The sequence below is a fragment of the Mchenga conophoros genome, linkage group LG11, assembly GCF_057382185.1.
Source record: "Mchenga conophoros isolate Kocher_MC1m ecotype Shallow Benthic linkage group LG11, M_conophoros_male_GT1.1, whole genome shotgun sequence".
Lineage (NCBI taxonomy): Eukaryota > Metazoa > Chordata > Actinopteri > Cichliformes > Cichlidae > Mchenga > Mchenga conophoros.
Window position 1 is genome coordinate 39,778,245 of NC_140536.1, and position 20,552 is coordinate 39,798,796.

General features: G+C 38.6%; 1 protein-coding gene across 8 annotated transcripts in view; it reads right to left on the reverse strand.

Annotated features, from left to right (window-relative positions):
* Positions 1–379: 379 nt before the first annotated feature.
* cspg5a (chondroitin sulfate proteoglycan 5a) overlaps positions 380–20,552 on the reverse strand; it is a 62,644-nt gene continuing 42,471 nt past the window's right edge. Inside the window, exons 4-7 of one of the 8 annotated variants that reach the window (XM_085293017.1) lie at positions 11,648–11,726; positions 8,466–8,522; positions 4,776–4,877; positions 1,298–1,436 (exon numbers count right to left, since the gene is read on the reverse strand). In XM_085293017.1, the coding sequence (XP_085149143.1) occupies positions 4,791–4,877; positions 8,466–8,522; positions 11,648–11,726 (223 nt within the window). In that variant the 3' untranslated portion in view covers positions 1,298–1,436; positions 4,776–4,790. Of the gene's footprint in view, positions 1,437–4,775; positions 4,878–8,465; positions 8,523–11,569; positions 11,727–20,552 lie in introns of all 8 variants that reach the window. The other 7 variants (XM_085293014.1, XM_085293013.1, XM_085293018.1 and 4 more) reach the window with 7 other exon arrangements.

The window sequence follows — 20,552 nt, forward strand, 5'->3', positions numbered from 1 at the left end:
AGTTTGCAGTTATATTCAAGGCATACCACTTAAACCAGGATAACTGAGACACCTCAGTCTACAGATTAAGGCCATGGGATGTGTGTGAAAGCTAATAGGTCGAGCTGTGATTTCTTGTGAAATATATGTCAGCATCTAACAGCCACTTAGGCTTATATGTGATACTAAATATCAATATTAGACATAATCTGTGCTTTTTGAAAATAACTATTAATTGTTGTGAAGCGGATCAGACTCCCCAACCTGACTGCGTAACCAAGGAAGTACATTTATGACAAGTACTGAAGAAGCTGCGTTCAAAGCCATGCACAGAGCGTTGGAATTCAGGGGTAAGAAAAGGGGGAGGCGACACTGAGGTAAAACACAGGACCCAAAGAGGTCATGTTAAAAAGGTTTATTTCAACAACTGTCTGAATCTTGTTTGTTTATTCTCTGTTCGAAATCCCAAAAAAGTACAAAAAAAAACAAAAAAACAAGTACATCAAAGGATTAGAAATCACATCAATGAAAACCAAGACACATTGTGTTGCTTCTTTTAAATCAATCCAAGCATTGTTTCTCCAATATTTATACATACTCACTGGATTAGTCAGACAAACATCAAAACCTCTCAGTAGCTTTATCTTAACTTTTTTTTTTTTACATTGACGTTTTACGTACGTTTTAAACTTCTGTATGATTTCTTTCTTTTTACAAAATACACCAATGCAGGCAGGGGGAGGGTGTGTCTATGTGTGTGTGTGTATACATATAAGTGTGGCTATGTCGTCATCTTTTCACAGTGGGTGTATGCTTCTTATGTGTGTATGTGTGTGTGTGTGTGTGTGTGTGTGTGTGTGTGTGTGTGCAGGTAAGAAAGATAAGGGACAGTAGAGTGACAGCAACAAGGGGGTAACAAGGGGCTGCGAAACAGGGGTGTGGCTGGATGTAAGGGGGTGTTGCAGGGCAGCAGCAGGGTGCAATTGGTGGGGGTGGGGTTACTTTCACCTGGGGCAGTGACGGCGGCGATGGTCGTGTATGATTTTTGCGGCGACTTGGGGCCGCTTTGTGGCAGTGTTGCCGTGTTGGAAACGGGTACAGACTGTGTTGGTTGGCTGGTATATTGGCTGGCTGGCAGGCTGGCTGATTGGTTGGTTGGTTGGTTGGACCACTTAGGTGCACACGGCAGCGGATGGACAGCAAGCAGGGAGGGGTTTGCGGGCACCCATTGCCGGCGCACCTTGTCGTTTTTCGATGTTGGATTGATGGGTTGCTGGGGTTGTTTTGTTTCACATCATGTTGTTCTGCAGTGAGTTTACCTCCGAGGAGTTCTCCTCGCCCAGGACCTTGTGGTTCTCATGTTTGGGGGTCAGAGAGTTGTGGATGTTGAGGGAGTCATCCTCCTTGGGCGGGGCCTTCACCGGGTCCTCCAGCTTGTTCTGGGAATTAGGATCATCCTACCCAAGAAGGGGTGGAGGAGGAGTGGGGGAATAAATTACAGTTAGAACCAAAGAAATCAATCAACCATCAGTCTGATTTTTAGTTACAACCCTGCTTATTGGTCGAGAACTGCCTCTGGGTTCATTTAAACTTTCTGCAAAAGAAAAGAGTGGACTTTCTTTATCACGAGGATTCTTCAGCAAACAGATTACCAATCGTTCCATATTAAGTAATTCTGTATTAACAATTTATGCCCAATGCCAGCATTCAGTGCCAGTTTAGGAAATATTTTGTGCTTTATGTACCAAGGCAAGGAAAGAATGTGGAGGTTGGAGTGGCAAATCGATATATGGCTACATCCAGCCACTATTCAGTAGTTTACATTATTAAAACCCACATTTTCCATAATGTTGACCAAGCATTTTTCAATAGTTTTTCAGTGAGACACACTCACCATAGTGTATTTTTCAGAAAAATGAATTCATGATTCACCCCAAGCACACAGATTCTGAGACGTCAGCACTGGCACTGAACCTAAATATTTATTTTACTGAATCATCCAGTACTAACATTCCTATTCTAGCTACAAACTTAAAGAAAACAAAAATGAGCTTTGGCTCAGCACATTTTTGATAAGTTTTAATTTGTCTTTAATTTCATGCATGGAAACAAATTGTCATGTTCTAATGTGGTGCTTTAATGGACCACACTGCTGCTGTGTTTACCTTTTTCTTTTGCTTTTAAAGTTGGATCTAATGAGTTCCAAAAATAATACAATCAGTACTACATCAAATAATACATAAAAGTAAAGATAGGTATTGATTGATTGATTGATTTTTTTGTCTGCACTTAATGGTTAACTGTGAACTGACATTTATCAGTGCTTGGACAGAAGAGCACAGGTGTGAGAGGTGAAATAAGGATATACTCAGAACAGCAAAATATAAATGAAAATGCGTTATGTAATTTTAGGTTTTCACAAGCGTAGAAGGCCGAATGCCCTTTCTTGTGTGTAGAGCATGGGAAGCTGACAGATGCTTTGTGCATATATCAGTGTACGTGTGAATGTGTGTGGGGGGCTCTATTGTGCCAGATCGGCACCCTGAATGGAACAAAAAGTTCACTTGAATTTATGTATGTGTGGGAGCTCTGTGTGACCATGTATAAGCGTTTAAGATTTAATATGTATTTTATCCATGTTTAAAAATAAAATGCAAGTGAACTGCTCAATATGGGCATTCATTGATTTTTCTTTAATTTCGTGCACTGAAACAGAATCTCAGCTAAATCTTGTGTCATCTTGATCAGAATTGTGAAATAATGATGACTGAATTCGATTTACCTGCCACAGGTTACTGGAAACATAAAGCAACAATTGTTAAGGTTTAAGTAGCAAGAACCATTTTCCCCCTTGTGACAGGAAAACCTATCTGCCATGAAATGAAACCAACATAAGTTTTGCTGTGATGAGTATACCGGTATATTCAAGTAGGTTTTGGGACCAGTCACAGAGACACTCTGGCAATCACCAGTTACTAGGGAAAACTGTGTATTTCCCGACTGGTGAATGGTTGCTGGCAGTTGCTGGGAAATCGGTTGCAACAGCCTCAGTTATGCAGGTCTAAAGACAAGTCAGGGACTCCCTGGCAACTACACTTGCCAACATATTCTTTGTTAGTTGACGAGTAGTTGCTGACAGTGAAATTGGTCATAAAGAGATATACAGTACTGCACCAACAGCCTCCTTGTGATTTCCTTGGTTGCTAGTAGATTGCCATAGTTAGCCCTAGTTTGCAGGTAAGATGTCTTAAAGATGTCTGCAAATACTCAACTTACTTGCAGAGCTGAGAAAGTGCAACACAGAAAACAGAGAAAAAGAAAATGTTTAGCTTCAAAGTAAAAGTTGTCTTTTAAAGTTGCAGCACCCTTTTGAAACATGTTGGTGCAATCAAAGCAACTGTAAGGAGGTTTTTGATCCAGCACGCTATTTGTGACCAATTTCACCTAATGACAGCCAGCAACCTCCAGCAACCAGTTGCCAACTGGGAAACACACATTTTTCCCTTGCAGCCTCTGAATACCAGGGGCTGCCACACTTCAGTCACACTGGCTCTTCTATAGGCCTGTGTGGCTAAGGACTTAAAATGTCAGCTAGATTTGAAAATTGCAATTATAAGGTGAGCATCCATAATGCATGATAATTCTTCACTTTAACCTCTTCAATCTGAAATTCATAAGCAAAATAGAACATTCATAACATTTAGTATACAGCCTATATAATATTTTGTGACTAGTTTAAAAAACGCTCGAATGCTATCATAATGTAAGCATGTAATAAAAAGGTTGTAATTTTTAGCATTTGTGAAAATATTTACAACTAAAAGTTTTATATTGGAAAAAAATACAATAATCTATGATAATCAGTTTACACCTATCTTCATTAGAGTGTGTTATAAACAAAAAGTGATTGCAGAAAAATGCTGGTGAATTGGTTTGACTTTGGATTTGTAGTAAAAACTTTAAATTCTGCAAAAAACACACGTATAAGCCTTTAAAAGCTGTCAGAATGGTGAAAAATACCATCAGGAAAAACAGAAGGTATTGAAAGCAAAAATAATTTTAGTAGCAGTCATTTCAGTGGTTTAAAAGCTCTGCTGTTTATCATGCTTGGCTGGTATGTTGTGTTTGGTTGAGGTGACACTGAGGTGAGCTGCATGAGCGACACCATCCACCCGCCCTCCTTACACCTTCAGGCAACCCAGGAAGCACATGCACATCCACATGCAAAACCCTTACAATACACCCCATGGACAGTGATGACCGCTCATGCAGTGCACCCAGCGTCTTCCTGCTTCACCTCCACCGTGACCATTTAGTGTCCCAAAACACAAGAAAATGAACAAAAGTAAACTAACCCTGTTTGATTATCTGTGGGTACCACCGTCATACATACCCACCGGGGGAGAAACTGTTGTGTTTTAGAGGTTTCAGTTTAATTCATCTGAATTTAATTAAGGTCAGAGGGGAAAAATTGATTGCAGAGTCTATTTTAGCTCAGTTTTCCAGCCTCTTAGCTTCCATTAATTTTGCATGGCATCATCGACCCTACTGAGCTGAGGCATCCTGGGGCGTCAGCCTGAGCCTCTCTGTCACACTCACAACCGCAAGGGTGCACCCATACAGGCAAGCACAAACAGAGTATGTCGAGATAGACACATTCATTCAAACACGTGTGCACGCACACATCAAATTCCAGACCCTGGGGCCTGTGCCATTCACAAACACCCCCTAATTGAATGTTTGTGTTTAAATTCAATGGCACTTTTTTAGAAAGGAAGAGCAGTGAGAGCATTTACCCGATGGCTGCTGGCCTAGATAGTAACTTCAGGCAAGACGTGTGGATACGTCACTTCCATGGTTACGGGATAGGGGCCCTCTTTCCTCCCGTCAGCGTGAAACTGTAAAATGTTTGTGTTTGTTGGATTTCAATGTTTTAGTGCATGGGTGGAGAGGGGTGTGGGCATTGAGTGGGCAGCAGTCACAGAGTCATCAGGACTTTTGAGTGGGTTTCATTTTGGGAGAGTGGGAACAGAGAAAAACAGGGCTTTGATGATGATGATGATGATGATAGAGGCACATGGACAGTTCCTGACGTCCTTCTCTTGTGTACTGGATTCCAATTTAGTTTAATGGTCCTGCAAATTGCATGAAAGCTTTGGGAAATAAATGAATATTGCACTTAAGATTCATTTGCAATCACTGTAATTTTAATATAATAAAACTTGATGTTAGTCTTTCTGTCTTTCAGTTATTTCCTGTTTTACTTAGTTTTCTCTCAAATCTTGTTATGCTTTTGTTCCTTTCCCTCCTTTCAGATTGTTATAACTTTCAGTCTGTGCCAGATCTTCAATGCTCCTCATGTATATGTCTATAAAGCCTCCCTATGTCCCCTCCATGTGTTTCACTAGTCCTTGTGTTTCGGTTTTTGGACCTATTTTGGTTTCACATTTGAACTTTGTGTTTCTGGGTTTACATCACCATTAAGAGTCCTGCATTTGCGTCCTCTCTCCACCCCTACCTAACCTGACATAAATACTCTTTGGTCATTATTAAATGATAAATCCTAAGCCTCTCCACACTTGCCCTACTCCCACACTATTTATGGTTGCCAAAGTCAGAAATATTTAAATAATAAACATAGAGGGTTTTTGTTAAGTAAAAGGGTAAATATGTTTTGGATCTTGTCAGAGACCTGAATTTAAGGATTTAGTGTTTTAGCTACAAAACATTTTGATGGTGTTGTATTTATGTATCAATATTTTCTTCAGTTTTTTCTCTGCAGCTGATTAACAGTGTTTAAGAGTCAATACACCTTTGTGTGTTTTAGCATTAGCATTATGCATGAACACACATCATATTAAAATATTTGTACTGGAATGCATGTGTGTCTGCTAATATTTGCCTGCTTGTATTAAAAGGAATGCCACCACGCATGTGTATACATAGCTGTTTGAGTTTACTGACTGATGTTTGCCCCTGAGTGGATATGTGTCTATATAAGGACTGTGCAGAGTTAGGGGGAAGCACAGGGTGAGGCAGGCAGTCGGGACACTGCACAATGCGGCTGTGACTGTGTGACTAATCCAAAAAGGAATAGCATGGCAAGCATCACTCCCACATCCTGACTTGGATCTGAATATGGAGTATTTTGAGTTTTAATCATATGCTACATTGTATGCATTTTATCAATTCAATTCAATTTCATTTACATAGTGCCAAATCACAACAACAGTCGCCTAAAGGTGCTTCGTATTGTAAGATAAAGATCCTGAAATGATACAGAGAACCCCCAACAATGAGATGACTCCCTATGAGCAAGCACTTGGTGATAGTGGGAAGGAAAAAACTCCCTTTTAACAGGAAGAAACCTGCAGGAGCAGGCTCTGGGAGGGGCAAACATCATATAGTCTTATGTCTTTTAAAGGCCTGTGCTGAAGTGGTGTGAATTCCCCTAACGAAACAAGTCACTGAATAGGAAGTTGGGTCTTACCAACAAATAATTATTAGTAGAATTAATCATAAAAGAACAATTTCTTTGGATTTTATTACTGCAAATGGTTAAGTACCTGTATGCACTCACACTTACCTTTTTATTATTTATTTATTTAAGTGATTCTAAAGCTGCGTCCTTTCTCGAAAAATTTGGACAGTCACATGAATCATAGCAACAACAGTTCACCGCTGTCACAATGACCTACAGAGAAGTCAAATTTAAAGTCAGAAGTTTTCAACTATCTACTTTATTATCGAGATCAAAGATTAATCGCAGAGTTTGTTGTTTTAAGACCACATGGATCACAGTCTGCACAAAGGATCATAAGAACGAAATCATTTTTAAAGAGAGTATTTAGTATTTTCTTTGCTGATTTACACATCAAACCTGCAGCCTTTGCACTTCAGGTTAATTCTGTTATGATAAGTCAGTCTGAGAGCCAATTCAGTCAGTGGAAATGAAATCCTCTTAGAAATTACAGCCAGCTCTGCCTGGTCAACTCATTTTCTGTGTGGAATTTATTTAGTATTGACAGAAAACAATTTCATTTCAGGGTTTGCTGCAGAGAAAACTGTGTGTCTGGACTCTGCTGAATTTCTGTGAAGGGAAGATTAGGGACAAGTGGGTTCAATCTACCACGGTGAATGAAACACAAAGCGTTCTATTACTGCTGGGAAACTTTGAGTGTTTTTTGTGTTATTGTGCAGAAATGGCATTGTGTGAGGGGGTTCAATTTCTCTGTAAATTCGTCTTTTTCTGAATGGTATTTCTTCTTCCATTAAAGCCTCAGCATGTGTGCCTGTGTGTGTTATGGAGGTGGTACAGTGGCTGTCTGGACATGTGACAAGGACCTCACAAGGTCAGCAGCTCCTTGTGGCAGCAGCGATGCTGTTTTTATGCCTTTGTTAGACTGGATTTTTTAACTTCTAGGCATTGGATCTTTATTGCTGGAGGAACGTAACCAATTTAAATGCTATGTGTTACAAAAAAATGCTTAAAAAGGGTTAAAGGGCTACTTTAGTATCTCACTTTCATAAAATTTCATGTGACAGATTAACAAAAGAATAGTCAGATTAAAGCCGGCATGTCTAAAATATTCTCTTTTTTCTGTCTTAAAAACTGAAAATAAATGAAGCTTTGCATTCAAAGAAGACATTACTCCATTTTCATGAGCTAGCTAGCAATTTTTTTTCAAAATCTGGAAGTAGAATATTAGTGTAAAGCCCCTCAAATTTGAAAAAAAAAAAAAAAAAAAAAAAAAAAATTATATATATATATATATATATATATATATATATATATTTATTTAAATGTGCCTTACACTCGCAGGGCCTTCATGAGTTAGTGTGACCCACGAGTCCTAGTGCCAGTCTCAAGCCTGGATAAATGGGAGGTTTGCATCAGGAAGGGCATCTGGTGTAAAATCTAACCAATCTGATCTGTCCACTGTGGTGATCTCTCAGAAAATAAGGGAGCAGCCAAAAGTAATTACCTACACAAGTCAAAATTAAATGCTTTTTTTTTTTGCCCTTTAAAAAACCTGTCAGTTTAATGCTACCAAATAAGTTATATTTGCATCCATTTGGCTAACACATACTAACACTGCTTAAAAAAACAAAAACAAAAACAAAATAAACACCTGAAGACCATAAAAGCTGGAAAAATAAGGGTATTATATAAAGCCATACTTTTAATTCTTATTAATATTAAATGGAGCCCAAAGTTTACCAAATGTAAATATGTCAGGTCAACACTAAATATTGGCTGTCTTTGTTAATTTTAGTTGTGTGTTCTGCTCTAACATAGCATGTTTTTCTGACTTTACTATCCGTTTTTATTTTGGCTTTTATTGATTTTGTGGGTGGGAAAGGCTCAGATTGATTCACTGATAGTTGAAAAGGGTGATTGACAGGGCCACAGTAACAATGAAAGAGCTGTTTGGGAAGGCGGAAGAGAGGATCGGGACTATCTAACATTTGGGATTTGATCTTACCTCACAGTCGGACTCCTCTTTGGTCTTACACTCCCAGGTGTATCTGCTCATGGTTTTCTGAGGGGAGGGGGATGGGGCAAAGGGTTATACTCCTCAAAAACCATACAAGGCATCCTCAGAAAGACAGATAAGGACGGACAGAGAAAGAAGGAGGGTGAAGCGGAAAGAAAGAAAGAGAAGTAGCGAGAGGCACGGCAGATCAGAGGTGATACAGAGAGATTAAGTGGCAAGAGAGGCAGAGGGAGAAGAGGGAGGCAGACAGGAAGAGATAGAGACAGATAAAACAGAGAGAGAGAGATGGAGCACTGGAGACAGAGACCAATAGTAGGAGTAACTAGACTTCCTCTCGGATGTCAGCTGATATTCCCAGCTGGCTACAGATGCGGACTCTGGTGCTGCCTGGTTGTAACTCTGTATCACCACAGTACGTACAGTTTTGGATATTTCTGTTCAGGTCTCAGCCTTCATAGCACAGACACTGCGCTGTTAGTTTGGAAGGGAATTCAGGGTATTTGCTTTATTAGAGGATTATTTGGGGTTTATTTGGGGAAAACTGGTGAGTTCGTGTGGTTTTTGGTTTGGGTAAGTTCATATGGAAAGGTCAGTTTTGTATGTGGTTGGCAAACCTGTTGCAAAATTAATCTGGGTTGAATAGTAGTTGGAAACTTTAAGATAGTGTAAGATACTAGAGAAGGAAATCAGTTACATAAGTAAATGATTTAATAATCACTTGCAATATTTTATATATTCTGATTTATTTCTTTTACCCTTGGACACCCTCACTCTCAATAGCACTAGCATTTTTTTATTAAACGTTCATTCGAAACACTGGAAATCTTAATTCAGAATACAAATATAAATTAATAGACCTGCAGGATAAATATGTGAAGCCTGACATTGCTACGGTGATCGTAACCCAGCCTTGTGCTTAAAGGTATATTTTTGTAAATAAATATTATCCTTCTCACCAAATACTGTGATGGAAAATATTTGCACAACAGTCCTAAAGGCATTTTTACATTTCCATGTTTGCTAGCCTGTGGGTTCTTTTTTTACTGTCTTCTCTGGCAAATTCCTGCATTTCTTGGTTCATTTTCACCAGCTAACTATAAGTCAGTGATATGTATGACACTGCATCAGAAATGTGTACTATACATAATCGTCAGAATTATGTGTAGATCTCACAGTGTAGCTTAAATTGTGCAAACAGTTTACAAATACTATTCAACCCAATGATGAGAGGTAATTTGCAGGGTTTGATGGGTTGTCCTGAGTTAGGAAGGAGAGCTAAGAGACGATGTTAGAATACGATGATGGTTTTTTTTTTTACTGCTTTGAGTTTTTAGATATTTCAGGGTTATAAATGGTAAACGGTATTTAGGTGTGGTTACAATGAATGGTTGTGACAGTTTTCCATCTAAAAACTGCTAGCCTATGCTGTCGCATAATATTAAAGATAATCATAAAGTAAAAACAAAAAAGCTAAACAAAACAAAAAAACCCGAAAAAACCTACAAAGTTGTTAGAGGGTGGTACCACATTTTCAAAAGGTTTAAAATCTGAAAACAAAACAAACTCTTTACCAGTTGTAGCACTACAACTACCCATGCTGCTACAACGTTAGCGTTAGCTCTACAAGCTACCCATGCTTCAGTTAGTGAGGTACCTGTCGAATCTCTGCTGCCTCCTTCAGGCAGCAGCGAGACGTTGCATCTCAGATGTTTATCCTGATAACCCCAACCATGTCCAGGAAATATCCCTTAAAAGCTTACCTGGTTCTGGGATTCCTTTCCCCATTTTCTCCTCCCCCAGAAATCCAGAAAACCCTCCCATTTCCCCGCCCACTTTCAGGATAAACAAGTCAAGCAGACAATTTGTTAAAAGTACAGATTTCTTAGCAGCAAAGCAAAGCTGCGGTGGCTGATATGGCCACTGGGTGGTGCATATTAGCGACAGAGCAGGCATGCCATGACATCCTGATGCAAGAGGTGATCAGAAAGAGATGGGATAGGGAGGGGTCACAGAGGGGAGCTCAGTTACTCCTTGGGTATTTATTTCTATGATTCATTACAGTCCATAATTCAATTCAATTCAATTTTATTTATATAGCGCCAAATCACAACAAAAGTCGCCTCAAGGTGCTTCATAACTTAACAGCAGACATCTAAGTCCACATATTTGTAGCTTGTCAGTGATTTTGAGAACAGCATTTGTATGACATGCGGGACCTTTGTGTTGGTTAATGAGAAACTTGTTTCACATTGTAAAGACATTGTAGACATGACGATCCACAACAGGAAGTGTTTCAAAAAGGCGTATTCTTCAAGTTTCAATCAAATTAGCTTTTCTCATTGTGTTAAAATGATAATTGAAAATGCAGTGTGTAGATCTACAGTTGCTAAAGGTCCTTGACTATCTGTGCAGATATTACAAATATAAGTCAGGACATGACTTCATTGTCATGGGTACCGTATATAGTACAGAACAGCATATTTTCACATGTTTATGCTCTTTAACTTGAAGTCGTGTTAAATTTAAATTTTAAAATGTAAGAATTGAGAGATTTAATGCATTTTTCTTGTTTTTCCAGGAATTGAAATGTATATATGGGATGAAATTCAACTTGCAGATGATGCAAAATAGCTTCTAATGTTATGTGAGTTTTCATCTTGGTTCATTAAAATAAGAATTTGAGGTATTACAAAGACAAAAAAACCAAACAGGAAAACCTGTAGAAAAAAAGAGTGTGATTTGTTTGTGATAAACAGGCTCAAATTTAACTTCAAAATGAATTCATGTGATATTCTGATTAATGGATTAAATTTGTTCTTAGATAAAATCCTATGAATGTGAGGGTAGAAATTATTAGAGTGCATGGATGCCCACTCGCTTTTATTGCATTTAGATTTCCTGCAGTATTTTAGAAAACTCCCACCATTCTTTATTGCACTATGACCACTCCCATCCCCCTCCTTTAGCATTTCACACCTCGGAGTATTGGAGAATACTCATGCCCATGCATTTGGAGGAGAGTCGAGGGCCCGGGCAGGATTTGGGGGAGATGCAGAAAAAGGGGTGAGAGATAGAGGCGAGAACCACGTTACCTGACAGATAATGTTATCATAGTAAGCCAATGCACGGGCATGAGGGACGTTAGGAGGGGTGTCGCACAGTTTCCTTACATTTGGGTGGGAGCCCTCAGCGATGGTGGACAGCGAGAAATTATCATTGTGCTGCTCCGATGAAGGCCGGTACTTACTGCTGGGCATCAGAGGATGGGATGGAGAGGATGATGAGAAAAAAGAAGGAAACAATTAGGAGAAGAAAGATGGAAAAAAATAAAGATGTTGAGAAATTCAGAGAAGGAAAGAATAAAATACAGAGCACAGCAGCGAGGTCAAAGATGAAAGTGAAAAGATGTGAATTTGGGAGGACAAAAAAAGAAGGTTGGAAAAGAGCGAAGATGAGGAAAGAAAGAATGACAGTAACGAGAGTAACGGTAGGAAAATTGCAGGGCCAGGTTTGGAAATGTAAGTTGCCAATTTGAGGATCCAGCAAGTATAAAAGGGAGATGCAGCAATGATGTGAAAAAGAAAAGGGCATTAGGCGACAAGAAGAAGACAAATGGAGAGATGGTAAAACAAAATGGGATCATAGGAGAAAATACCAAAGTATCAGTGGAGGAAAAAGTGAAGAAAATGACAAATTTAGGGAAAGATTACATTGTTGACAAAAAAGATAGAAGGGGAGAGAAAAAGCAAGAAAGCAGCATTAGTCAGACAGCAAAAGATTAGGACTTCTGCTTGTCAGAAAAAATCAGACACAAACATTTTATCTGTGATGCAACGAACTAAGAATAAAAGGATACCTGGATCAGTCAAAAGACTTCACCTTGACTCACATTTGACCAATGATTGTTTAAAACAGGGAAAAATCCAAACAAGTTAAAAACATACTTTTGTGTAGATTCGCTTTTTCTCAACTCAGCTGACACGACTGATGCAACTGATCTGTGTTAATAAAATCTAGGAAAATAAAAATCTCTACCATACAAATACATTATACACATCCCCCGCCACAATATGAAGCAGTATCGAGTCTTGGACTGTAAAAATATCTGGTGGTTACAGGTTGCGAAAAGTCTGGATTGTCCACCTACAACATCGTTCAAAACCCTGCAAAATGAAACCTGCTGTTTTCAATCAGCAGTTTTCAGAAAGGAATTAGAAATGCGAGCACTGATGTAACAATCTTTTATTTAATCAGACACTAATGGGGTGAAATTACCTGCTTTCACACATCACTTCCCTGATCAGAACATGGATGTAGGAGGAAAAAAAATCATTATTCTCCTAAAGAAGCAGCTGTATATTGGCTATTTTCAGCAAAAGGCATGCAAAATCTGCACCAGGTCCTAAAATTTTAATGCTCTGATGTTAGATTTTTAACTGTTTTACTACAGTTTTATTGGCTTGATTGATTATTATTTTTTATTTATTAGCATTTTAAGACTATTTTTGTCACTGTTACAATAAAAAGCAGTTAACTACTTCTGGCTGCTCCCCTATTCACAAGGGGCTGCTACAGCAGGTAGCTCCGCATGTTTGATTTGGCAGATTATTTACACCCAATGCCCTTCCTGACTCAATCCCAAAGGGATTTGTATCTCCTCCTGGGATGGAACCAGGGATTCATATGGAATTGCACAAAAATTAAAAATCAAAAAAACAAAACAAAAAAAACTGCCTTTTAAAAAAATGAAAGAGTAAATAAATTGCAGCTAAAATCTAATATTTTGTTGACCCATCCATCCAACCCAACTTCATCTGTGTGTAGCTCAGATTTCCTTTTCTCCTCTGATGATAAGAAACATGTATTGAAAATTCCTGCAAAGTGTTTCTTTTTTCCATCTTACGCCATAAAGGAACATCTTTTTACTGTATGTTAGGTTACTAAGCACACACAATGGAGCACTGACGACATATGCAGTATGGTTTAAACTATGGCGCTTCTGTCATTCACCATCTAATCTGTCTCCTGAAAACGAGGTGTACTGCTGTGAAACAGACACAGATACACTCTGGCTTTTCTTTCATCTCAGGAGAGAAGCAGCAAAGAGGAATTCCCTTTCTATTTTCTTCCACTTCAACTTCTTAACTCAAAGAGATGTGTGTCTCAGAGGTCAAAGCAGACAGTAGCAGAGTTTCATAGATTTGTGTCTTCTCAGCTGTTATTTGTCCCACGCACATATTAACCTTTATCCTGAGCCTCTTAACATTTTAAATCCCTTTCTTATCAATAGTTAAACAAAAGGCTGTGATCTACTTACTACACAGACACACAAAAAACACTACTGCTTCTCTGATCCGCATTCCTGAGATTTATATTTGATGAACCACAGAACAGGAAAAACAAGGTAATGACACGAGAGGGGGAGACACTGAAGTGCATCACCAGCTTTGGACCATTCACTCTGCTGTCTTTCTGCCAATGGCTGTTAAAATGCTGCACCTAAGATAACAAATATATATTTACATACTTGTTGCAGAGTTTTGTGCAGATTCACAAATGAAAAACTTCACAATTAGCCATATAGCAGCTGCAGGTATCATGACGTTTTCTACCTGCCTAAACAGGCTTTCCTTAATATTATTTCCTTCACAATAATGAGACCTAATATATCCTACAGGTTTGGTAATTTTTGATTATTGAAAATTGCCAGTGACAAGTACAGGGGGTGATAAATTGGTCACTAAATGAACATACTGGTAAAGCTGGAAATTAGTATCAAAGAATTAAATGTAAGAAACAATAAACTGCAGTATAACGTAATAAAAACATGCATATGTAGTCTGAGCAGTTAAATACATAACTTGAATCTATCAGACAGGTAAGGGCAGAGATGGGCAGTAACGCGTTACTTGTAACGCGTTACTGTAATCTGATTACTTTTTTCAAGTAACGAGTAAAGTAAGGGATTACTATTGCAAAATCAGTAATTAGATTACCGTTACTTTCCCGTAGGAACGCTGCGTTACTGCGTTACTAAAACCGTGATTTTTTTTGCGAGAATGTCTCATGACAGTGACGTAAGCAAGTGCGACGTTGGTGACAGCAGCTGTGTGCAGATCAACAATGGATAATATATCGAGTGCGGGAGAGAGTATGAGCGTGCAGCGTTTAAAGTGTGGAAGTACTGACCTTACTTTGAGTTTGATTCCATAAAAAGTGACAAAAACATTAGCGTCCATCGTGCGTGGGAAGAAAACTTCTTTTTACAGCGAAAAAAACCCCTAAACTTCCGAGCAAGCACCGAGTAGCTACGACGTGATGGGAAACTCACAGAGACACTCGCGCGGATTCTTCAACTGACCGCAGCACACCTGCACCAGGGTAACCCTCCGCCTACCCTGCTCCTGCTTTACAGGTGAAAATAGAGCAAAAGGACCGCTGAGTCTTTGACTTTATTTATTTTCTGCTGTGTTTTACTTGCATCTGTTTGAAAGAGTGAGTAAAAACACAAAAAATATTTTATTTTATGTGCTGGAATGTGTAGAAAATAGGTTTAAATGTTAAACTAATTTATTCAAGTCAGAGAATGTTGCATATAATTAAATGTTTTGCTTGATGCATAAAGTTAAAAGATTAAAACTGATAAAACAAGTTTAAAAAAGAGACTTTTCCATTTGATTACATTTTGTATGATGGATTATGTAGAAAAAGTAGAATTGGGCTGAAAGATCTATCGCTTTATCACCTCTTCATGTTGTAAATCGTGTTTTTAAAAAGTAACTAAGTAACTAAGTAATTAATTACTTTTGAAAATAAGTAATCAGTAAAGTAACGGGATTACTTTTTTGGGGGAGTAATCAGTAATTAGTTACTGATTACTTTTTTCAAGTAACTTGACCAACACTGGGTAAGGGTAATGAGTATAGTGCTTATGATAAGTCAGACAGACCAAGGTTGAAACAGTCGTTCTGGATTTTGAAATAATATCCAGATTATTTGTCTTGAAGAAGGTCTGGGTGGATGGATGGGTCAATCTAACTTCATACTGGTGCTGTCATTTTGATTGAATTTGTCTTATTGTTAAAGTTATAGCATCTACTAATGTTTAATTCTAACAAATTAGCATTCATAAACTTAAACATATTATTTCCTAAAAGTGAAACCAAGTTTGTTTTTTTTGGGGTGGGGGTGAATAGTAACTATGTAACAATTGATTCAGGATCCTATGTTTAATCTCATTCCAGCATTTGTCATTAATGACAATGAGCAGCTTCAGTTAGTATAAACAGCATTACATGAACAAACTGGTATTCAGCTTGATTCCAGATAGGTGACGCCTATAATTTGATCATTTAAATACTCGAGATAGAAAAAAGCTCATTACTGTTCAGATAGATGAAATTCCCTGAGGAATTTGAAAATGCTTCATAGCACTTCATCAATCTCTTCCTCCTCCCTCCCGTTCTCTCTTTTTTTCCCCCTGCTCCATCTTCGACCAGGATGTTGGGTCTGATCTCGACTGCGGCAGAGAAACACTGCAATTACCCAAAGCAGATGGGGGAGTGTGGGAGTCGCATGTATTCATGAGGCTTGTGAGAAGCACACACTCTCCTCTGTGTCACGTTGAGATTTTTTCTCTGTATCCGCCCTCTTTTATTCCTCTTTCACTTTCTCTTTCCTGCAACAGTCCCTCTGCCTGTTTCATCCTGCCCTCCTTTCTACTCCCCTAAAATGTCGCCCTTCGCCTCCATTTCTCCTTTATGCTCTCTTGCTTCTTTCTCCTTTCTTGCTCCTCTTTGATTTCTTTTGCCGACCACTTGATGAGGCTCTGTTGTCTCTTTCATGCTGCACCCTACCGCTCACACCCCTCAGGTCGCACAGCTGTATGTAGGTCAACCCCGCCTCCGCCTGTTTCTCCCAGCCTCCCTCCCCTCTGCCTGTTCAGACTGCCCTACTTTCAGCTGGATCCAGAGTACCACTGACATCACCCTATCCCCCCCTTTTTTTAATTTCTGCTCACTAGCATTACAGCTGCTACTGACTGCACTACTTTTCCTTCTCACCATCATCCTCATCGTCCATAATCTCCATTACCATGACTAGCAGGAAGATAACCTTCTCAGTGAAGCTAAAAATAAACACTATAGCGTGGGATCTGGTGATGAGGAGCCGGTCCTTGGGTTCACATTTGCATCCGTGATGCTTCTCATCCACAACAGCTCTGTTGCTAGGGAGATCATCACTAAAACGCCAGGACTGGCAAAGCAATGCCGAAACAACCCCCACCCACTCTTCTTGTATTCAGTCCAGCCCTGCAATCTGTCTGTCACTCTCTTTTTCTCCTTCACTGTCCTGTATATCAAAGAATCAGCCTTTTTTCGCGTTGTGCATTTTTACAAGTGTGTCCCGTGGTTACAGAATAAGGTCCCTCATTAACTCCATAAATTGTCCTGAACACGACTAACAATGTGTGTTTTAGAGGCCAAAGCAGTTCCTATATTAGAGCATTTTTAGTTAATTCTTTGCAACACATATATACATATACAGGTCTTCAAATATCCCAAGTATTATCTTCAGTGGTCAGGTCATTAGATACATGGGAGTGATCTGTGCAATCTAACTGAATCCAGCACAGCTCTTCTGCCCCAATGTTTACTGGTATGACACACACTCACATAAAAACACACATCTTATAGGTGTTAATCATTTAGGATGCAATGCATTAAAGCTGTGAAAAATGACCAGGATGTTCAGGAAAATATCTTTTATCAAAATAAAATCCATTAGTTTGTTGTAGAAAGGTATCAGCATCCTTTAATATGTCACTTTTTCAAAATAAAAGCCCCCAATTACTTTTTTAACAAAAAAAATGTGTGTTTCTAATGTTCTGACCCCATATTGCATTTTGAAGTATGCACAAACGTTTCTCATTTTTAAGTCTTATTCTTTAATGTTTAATTTTCTTATTTCTTGTGATTAAACTAAAAACTAAACATTTTGATATTCATTACTTTTGGTTCAATCTGCAAAACTTTACATCTGAACTCTTAAAGAGCTCTCTATACACTCTAGTAACATCAATGTAATTAAAGATGCAGTGCAGAGTAATTACTTCAGTGACTGACTGAAAAAGAAATGCTAATCGTTCTCCAGTATCTCAAGATTTCATGATTGCAAAATGCTCGACACATCCCCGTGTGCTGTAAGAAACTAAAACAGTTATTTTTTCCAAAAATGTTTAAAGCAGTTCAAAAATGAGGCAGGTCAATTAATCATAAAACATTAGGCTGAAAACATTTTTAAAAATCTGAACCACATGAAACCATTCAACCACAGTGGTGGTGAAAAATCCTTCACATCAAATATGCTTCATGCATCAAAAACACTTGCGATGCCTCAAAACCAGAACAAAACCTTTCCTGCTTTTCTTCTTTGCACTGCCTGCCGCATCTATCTTGTCATCAGTTTTTCAGCCGGCTGCTCGCCATCAGCTCTCCATGCCGCCCCTCCCACCCCTGGCTTCCTTCTGCATTCCTTCAGACTGTCCTCGTCTCTTTGCCTTTTCTTTGTTGGCTTTTCCCTTCTCCTCCTACTTTTATACCTGTATTTTTCTTTCTTAGCTTCACTTTAAATAGCGTTAAACTATTCTCTGTCCTAGAAACTGGATTCAGACTAACCTCGATTTTTGACTCTATAACCAAGCATCCTATTAACCTCAAAGGTTTAAGTATGGTAAAAGGACATTATTCATTTATTTCCACTGTTGTCAAAAATTTTGACACGTGTTAAAAATACATGAATTAAACACAAATAAAAAATCAGTTGCTGTAATATTTAAGCTAATTTTTGCCTATATATTTGTGTTCTCCTTGCTTTGCATGACTCTCAGTTCAAAATAATCCTTATATATCATACACTGGGCCTTTTTCTAGCCCATCTATATGAAACAGGTGGTTTTAGTTCATCCCCCCATATGAAGCTCACGCTCTGTCTTTGACATCAGACAGTTGAAAAAAAATCTGTGTGAAACTGGGTGTTTAAAACATTCTGGTGCCCAAGCTTTTGGCTCACAAGGATTAGTTCATTAGTGCATATACTGAACTCATTACTTGAAATTTTGGGCCATGTTTAATGTGGCCATTTCACCTCTGTCATAGTATGACAGAAAATAAGGACAGACTCTGCTGTCTGTTTTTTTTACAAAGTTCACAAGCTTAGCACTCCTTTTTTAAAGTACAACATATTAATCACACATGTGGCAAGAATTGAATAGAAGGTGGCATAACATGACTTACACAGGTACATTCATGTGAAAAGGAATGTTTTCACATGTCACTGTGCAGACCTGATTTCCTGTCCAGTACACCCTGTGATTCTAGATCCAACCTAAGCACCAATAAATCAAAATAATTAATTACTGTGTGATTTGGCAGTTTCTGACATTGCTGTAGAGGTATTTTAGTCCACACTTCTTTAAGTTGTTGCTTTAGCTCATTTAGATTTTTTAAAATTCACCTTTCCACCATTCTGTTGTAGATTTTCAGTTGTGCTTAGGATCATTGCCCGGTTTCTGACAAGCTTTATACAGAGGTCGTGATCAATTCAGTGACTGGCTGCAAAACAAGCCCAAATAACCACCCAGCGAGACATCTGCATGTCGTGATTGTGGTTATGCAGTCGCTGTACTGCTGCAGAAAAGCTGCAGTTTCACTCTTTCGTCCTTGAGCTCAGCACTGAATCTCTTTTACTTCAAATGTTCTGAGTCATTCTTTCCTGAAAACTTTGCTGTGAGATGTGAGAAGTAATTGCTGTAAAAAAAAAAAAAATACACAAGCATTTTCTGCAGCCCTGTCTCTGAGAGAGGAAGACTCGTGTTATTGTTTACCTCACCTGCCTTTCTTTTTTTACGTTTCTAATATTTTCTGTAATTCTGCTACGAGCCTCTGACATTTTACGAAATCTTCACTCTGTGATTTCAGCTCCCTTTAATCACCTCTAAACATCTAAATTAAAATGGTGCAACATTCTTAATTAAAATGTAACTTTTACAAAAAACAGAAATTGTTTCTCAAATAATATCAAGTTTGGGTTTGGGTCCCTTAAATTAATCAGAGATTGTTGTTGTAGATCAGTGCTCTCTAAAAAGAGGCAGGATCCCTCAATGGGAGGTGCTTATCATACTCATTGAAATTCTGCTGTTCTTGGTTCTTATTATTATTTTCAGTCTTTGCCGCCTGTTGATCAACATGTTTCACAGCCAAACTTCTGAAAACAATCCTGCTGCGGTTTTAAACTCTGTACTTTTTCCTTTTTCTTATTGTACACCACTGATTTCATCACTTGCTCAGACATGCTGGTCCAAGGACCTTGCGAGCTCAGATATTTCAAACAGATCTTTTTTAGATTCCTTCTACCAAACTTATTTTCCCCTGTGCTCTCTCTCTGCATCAGCCGCTCTCTGTCGTTTCACACAAACACAAGCCAGGGTGGCACTTTGGCCCAACGGCAGTGCCAGCCAATAAACTGTTTTCTGGTTGAGTCATCGATGGAGGGAGTAATGTACTGCAGCTGAGACACAGCGACTGCCGAGTAGCTGATAATAAATCTGCTGCATCATATTGCCCAAAGGCCCCAGTTTTTAGTTTTGTTTGACTGATCTTTTAAAGTAAAAAAAAAAATGAAGTAAGTGAAAGTTGAGTGTGGAGTTTGCAGGATACATGACAGAGGGGGTTTTATCTGTTTATTTCTTCTTCAGAATTTCCCTACTCAGCGGACTTAAACCATCTTTTATTTTGTTCTCTGGAAGCTCTTGTTTGCATTAACAAAAATATATCTAACACGCAGAGGCTGGTGGTATTGCCAGACAGAGTGAAGATAGACTAAACAACTAGATCCTTTCTTTTTTGAGCTGGATGAAGATCCAGTATTTAATAAAAATGGGAAGATAAACAACTTCCAGGTTTTTTTTAAATAAAAGGAAGATTTTGAGATTTTGGATTATTCGTTATTAGTACTGAAGAGTTAGAAGGGCAAAGATATGTATTTTTAAAGTGAACAACAGTACAAGGTGAGCTT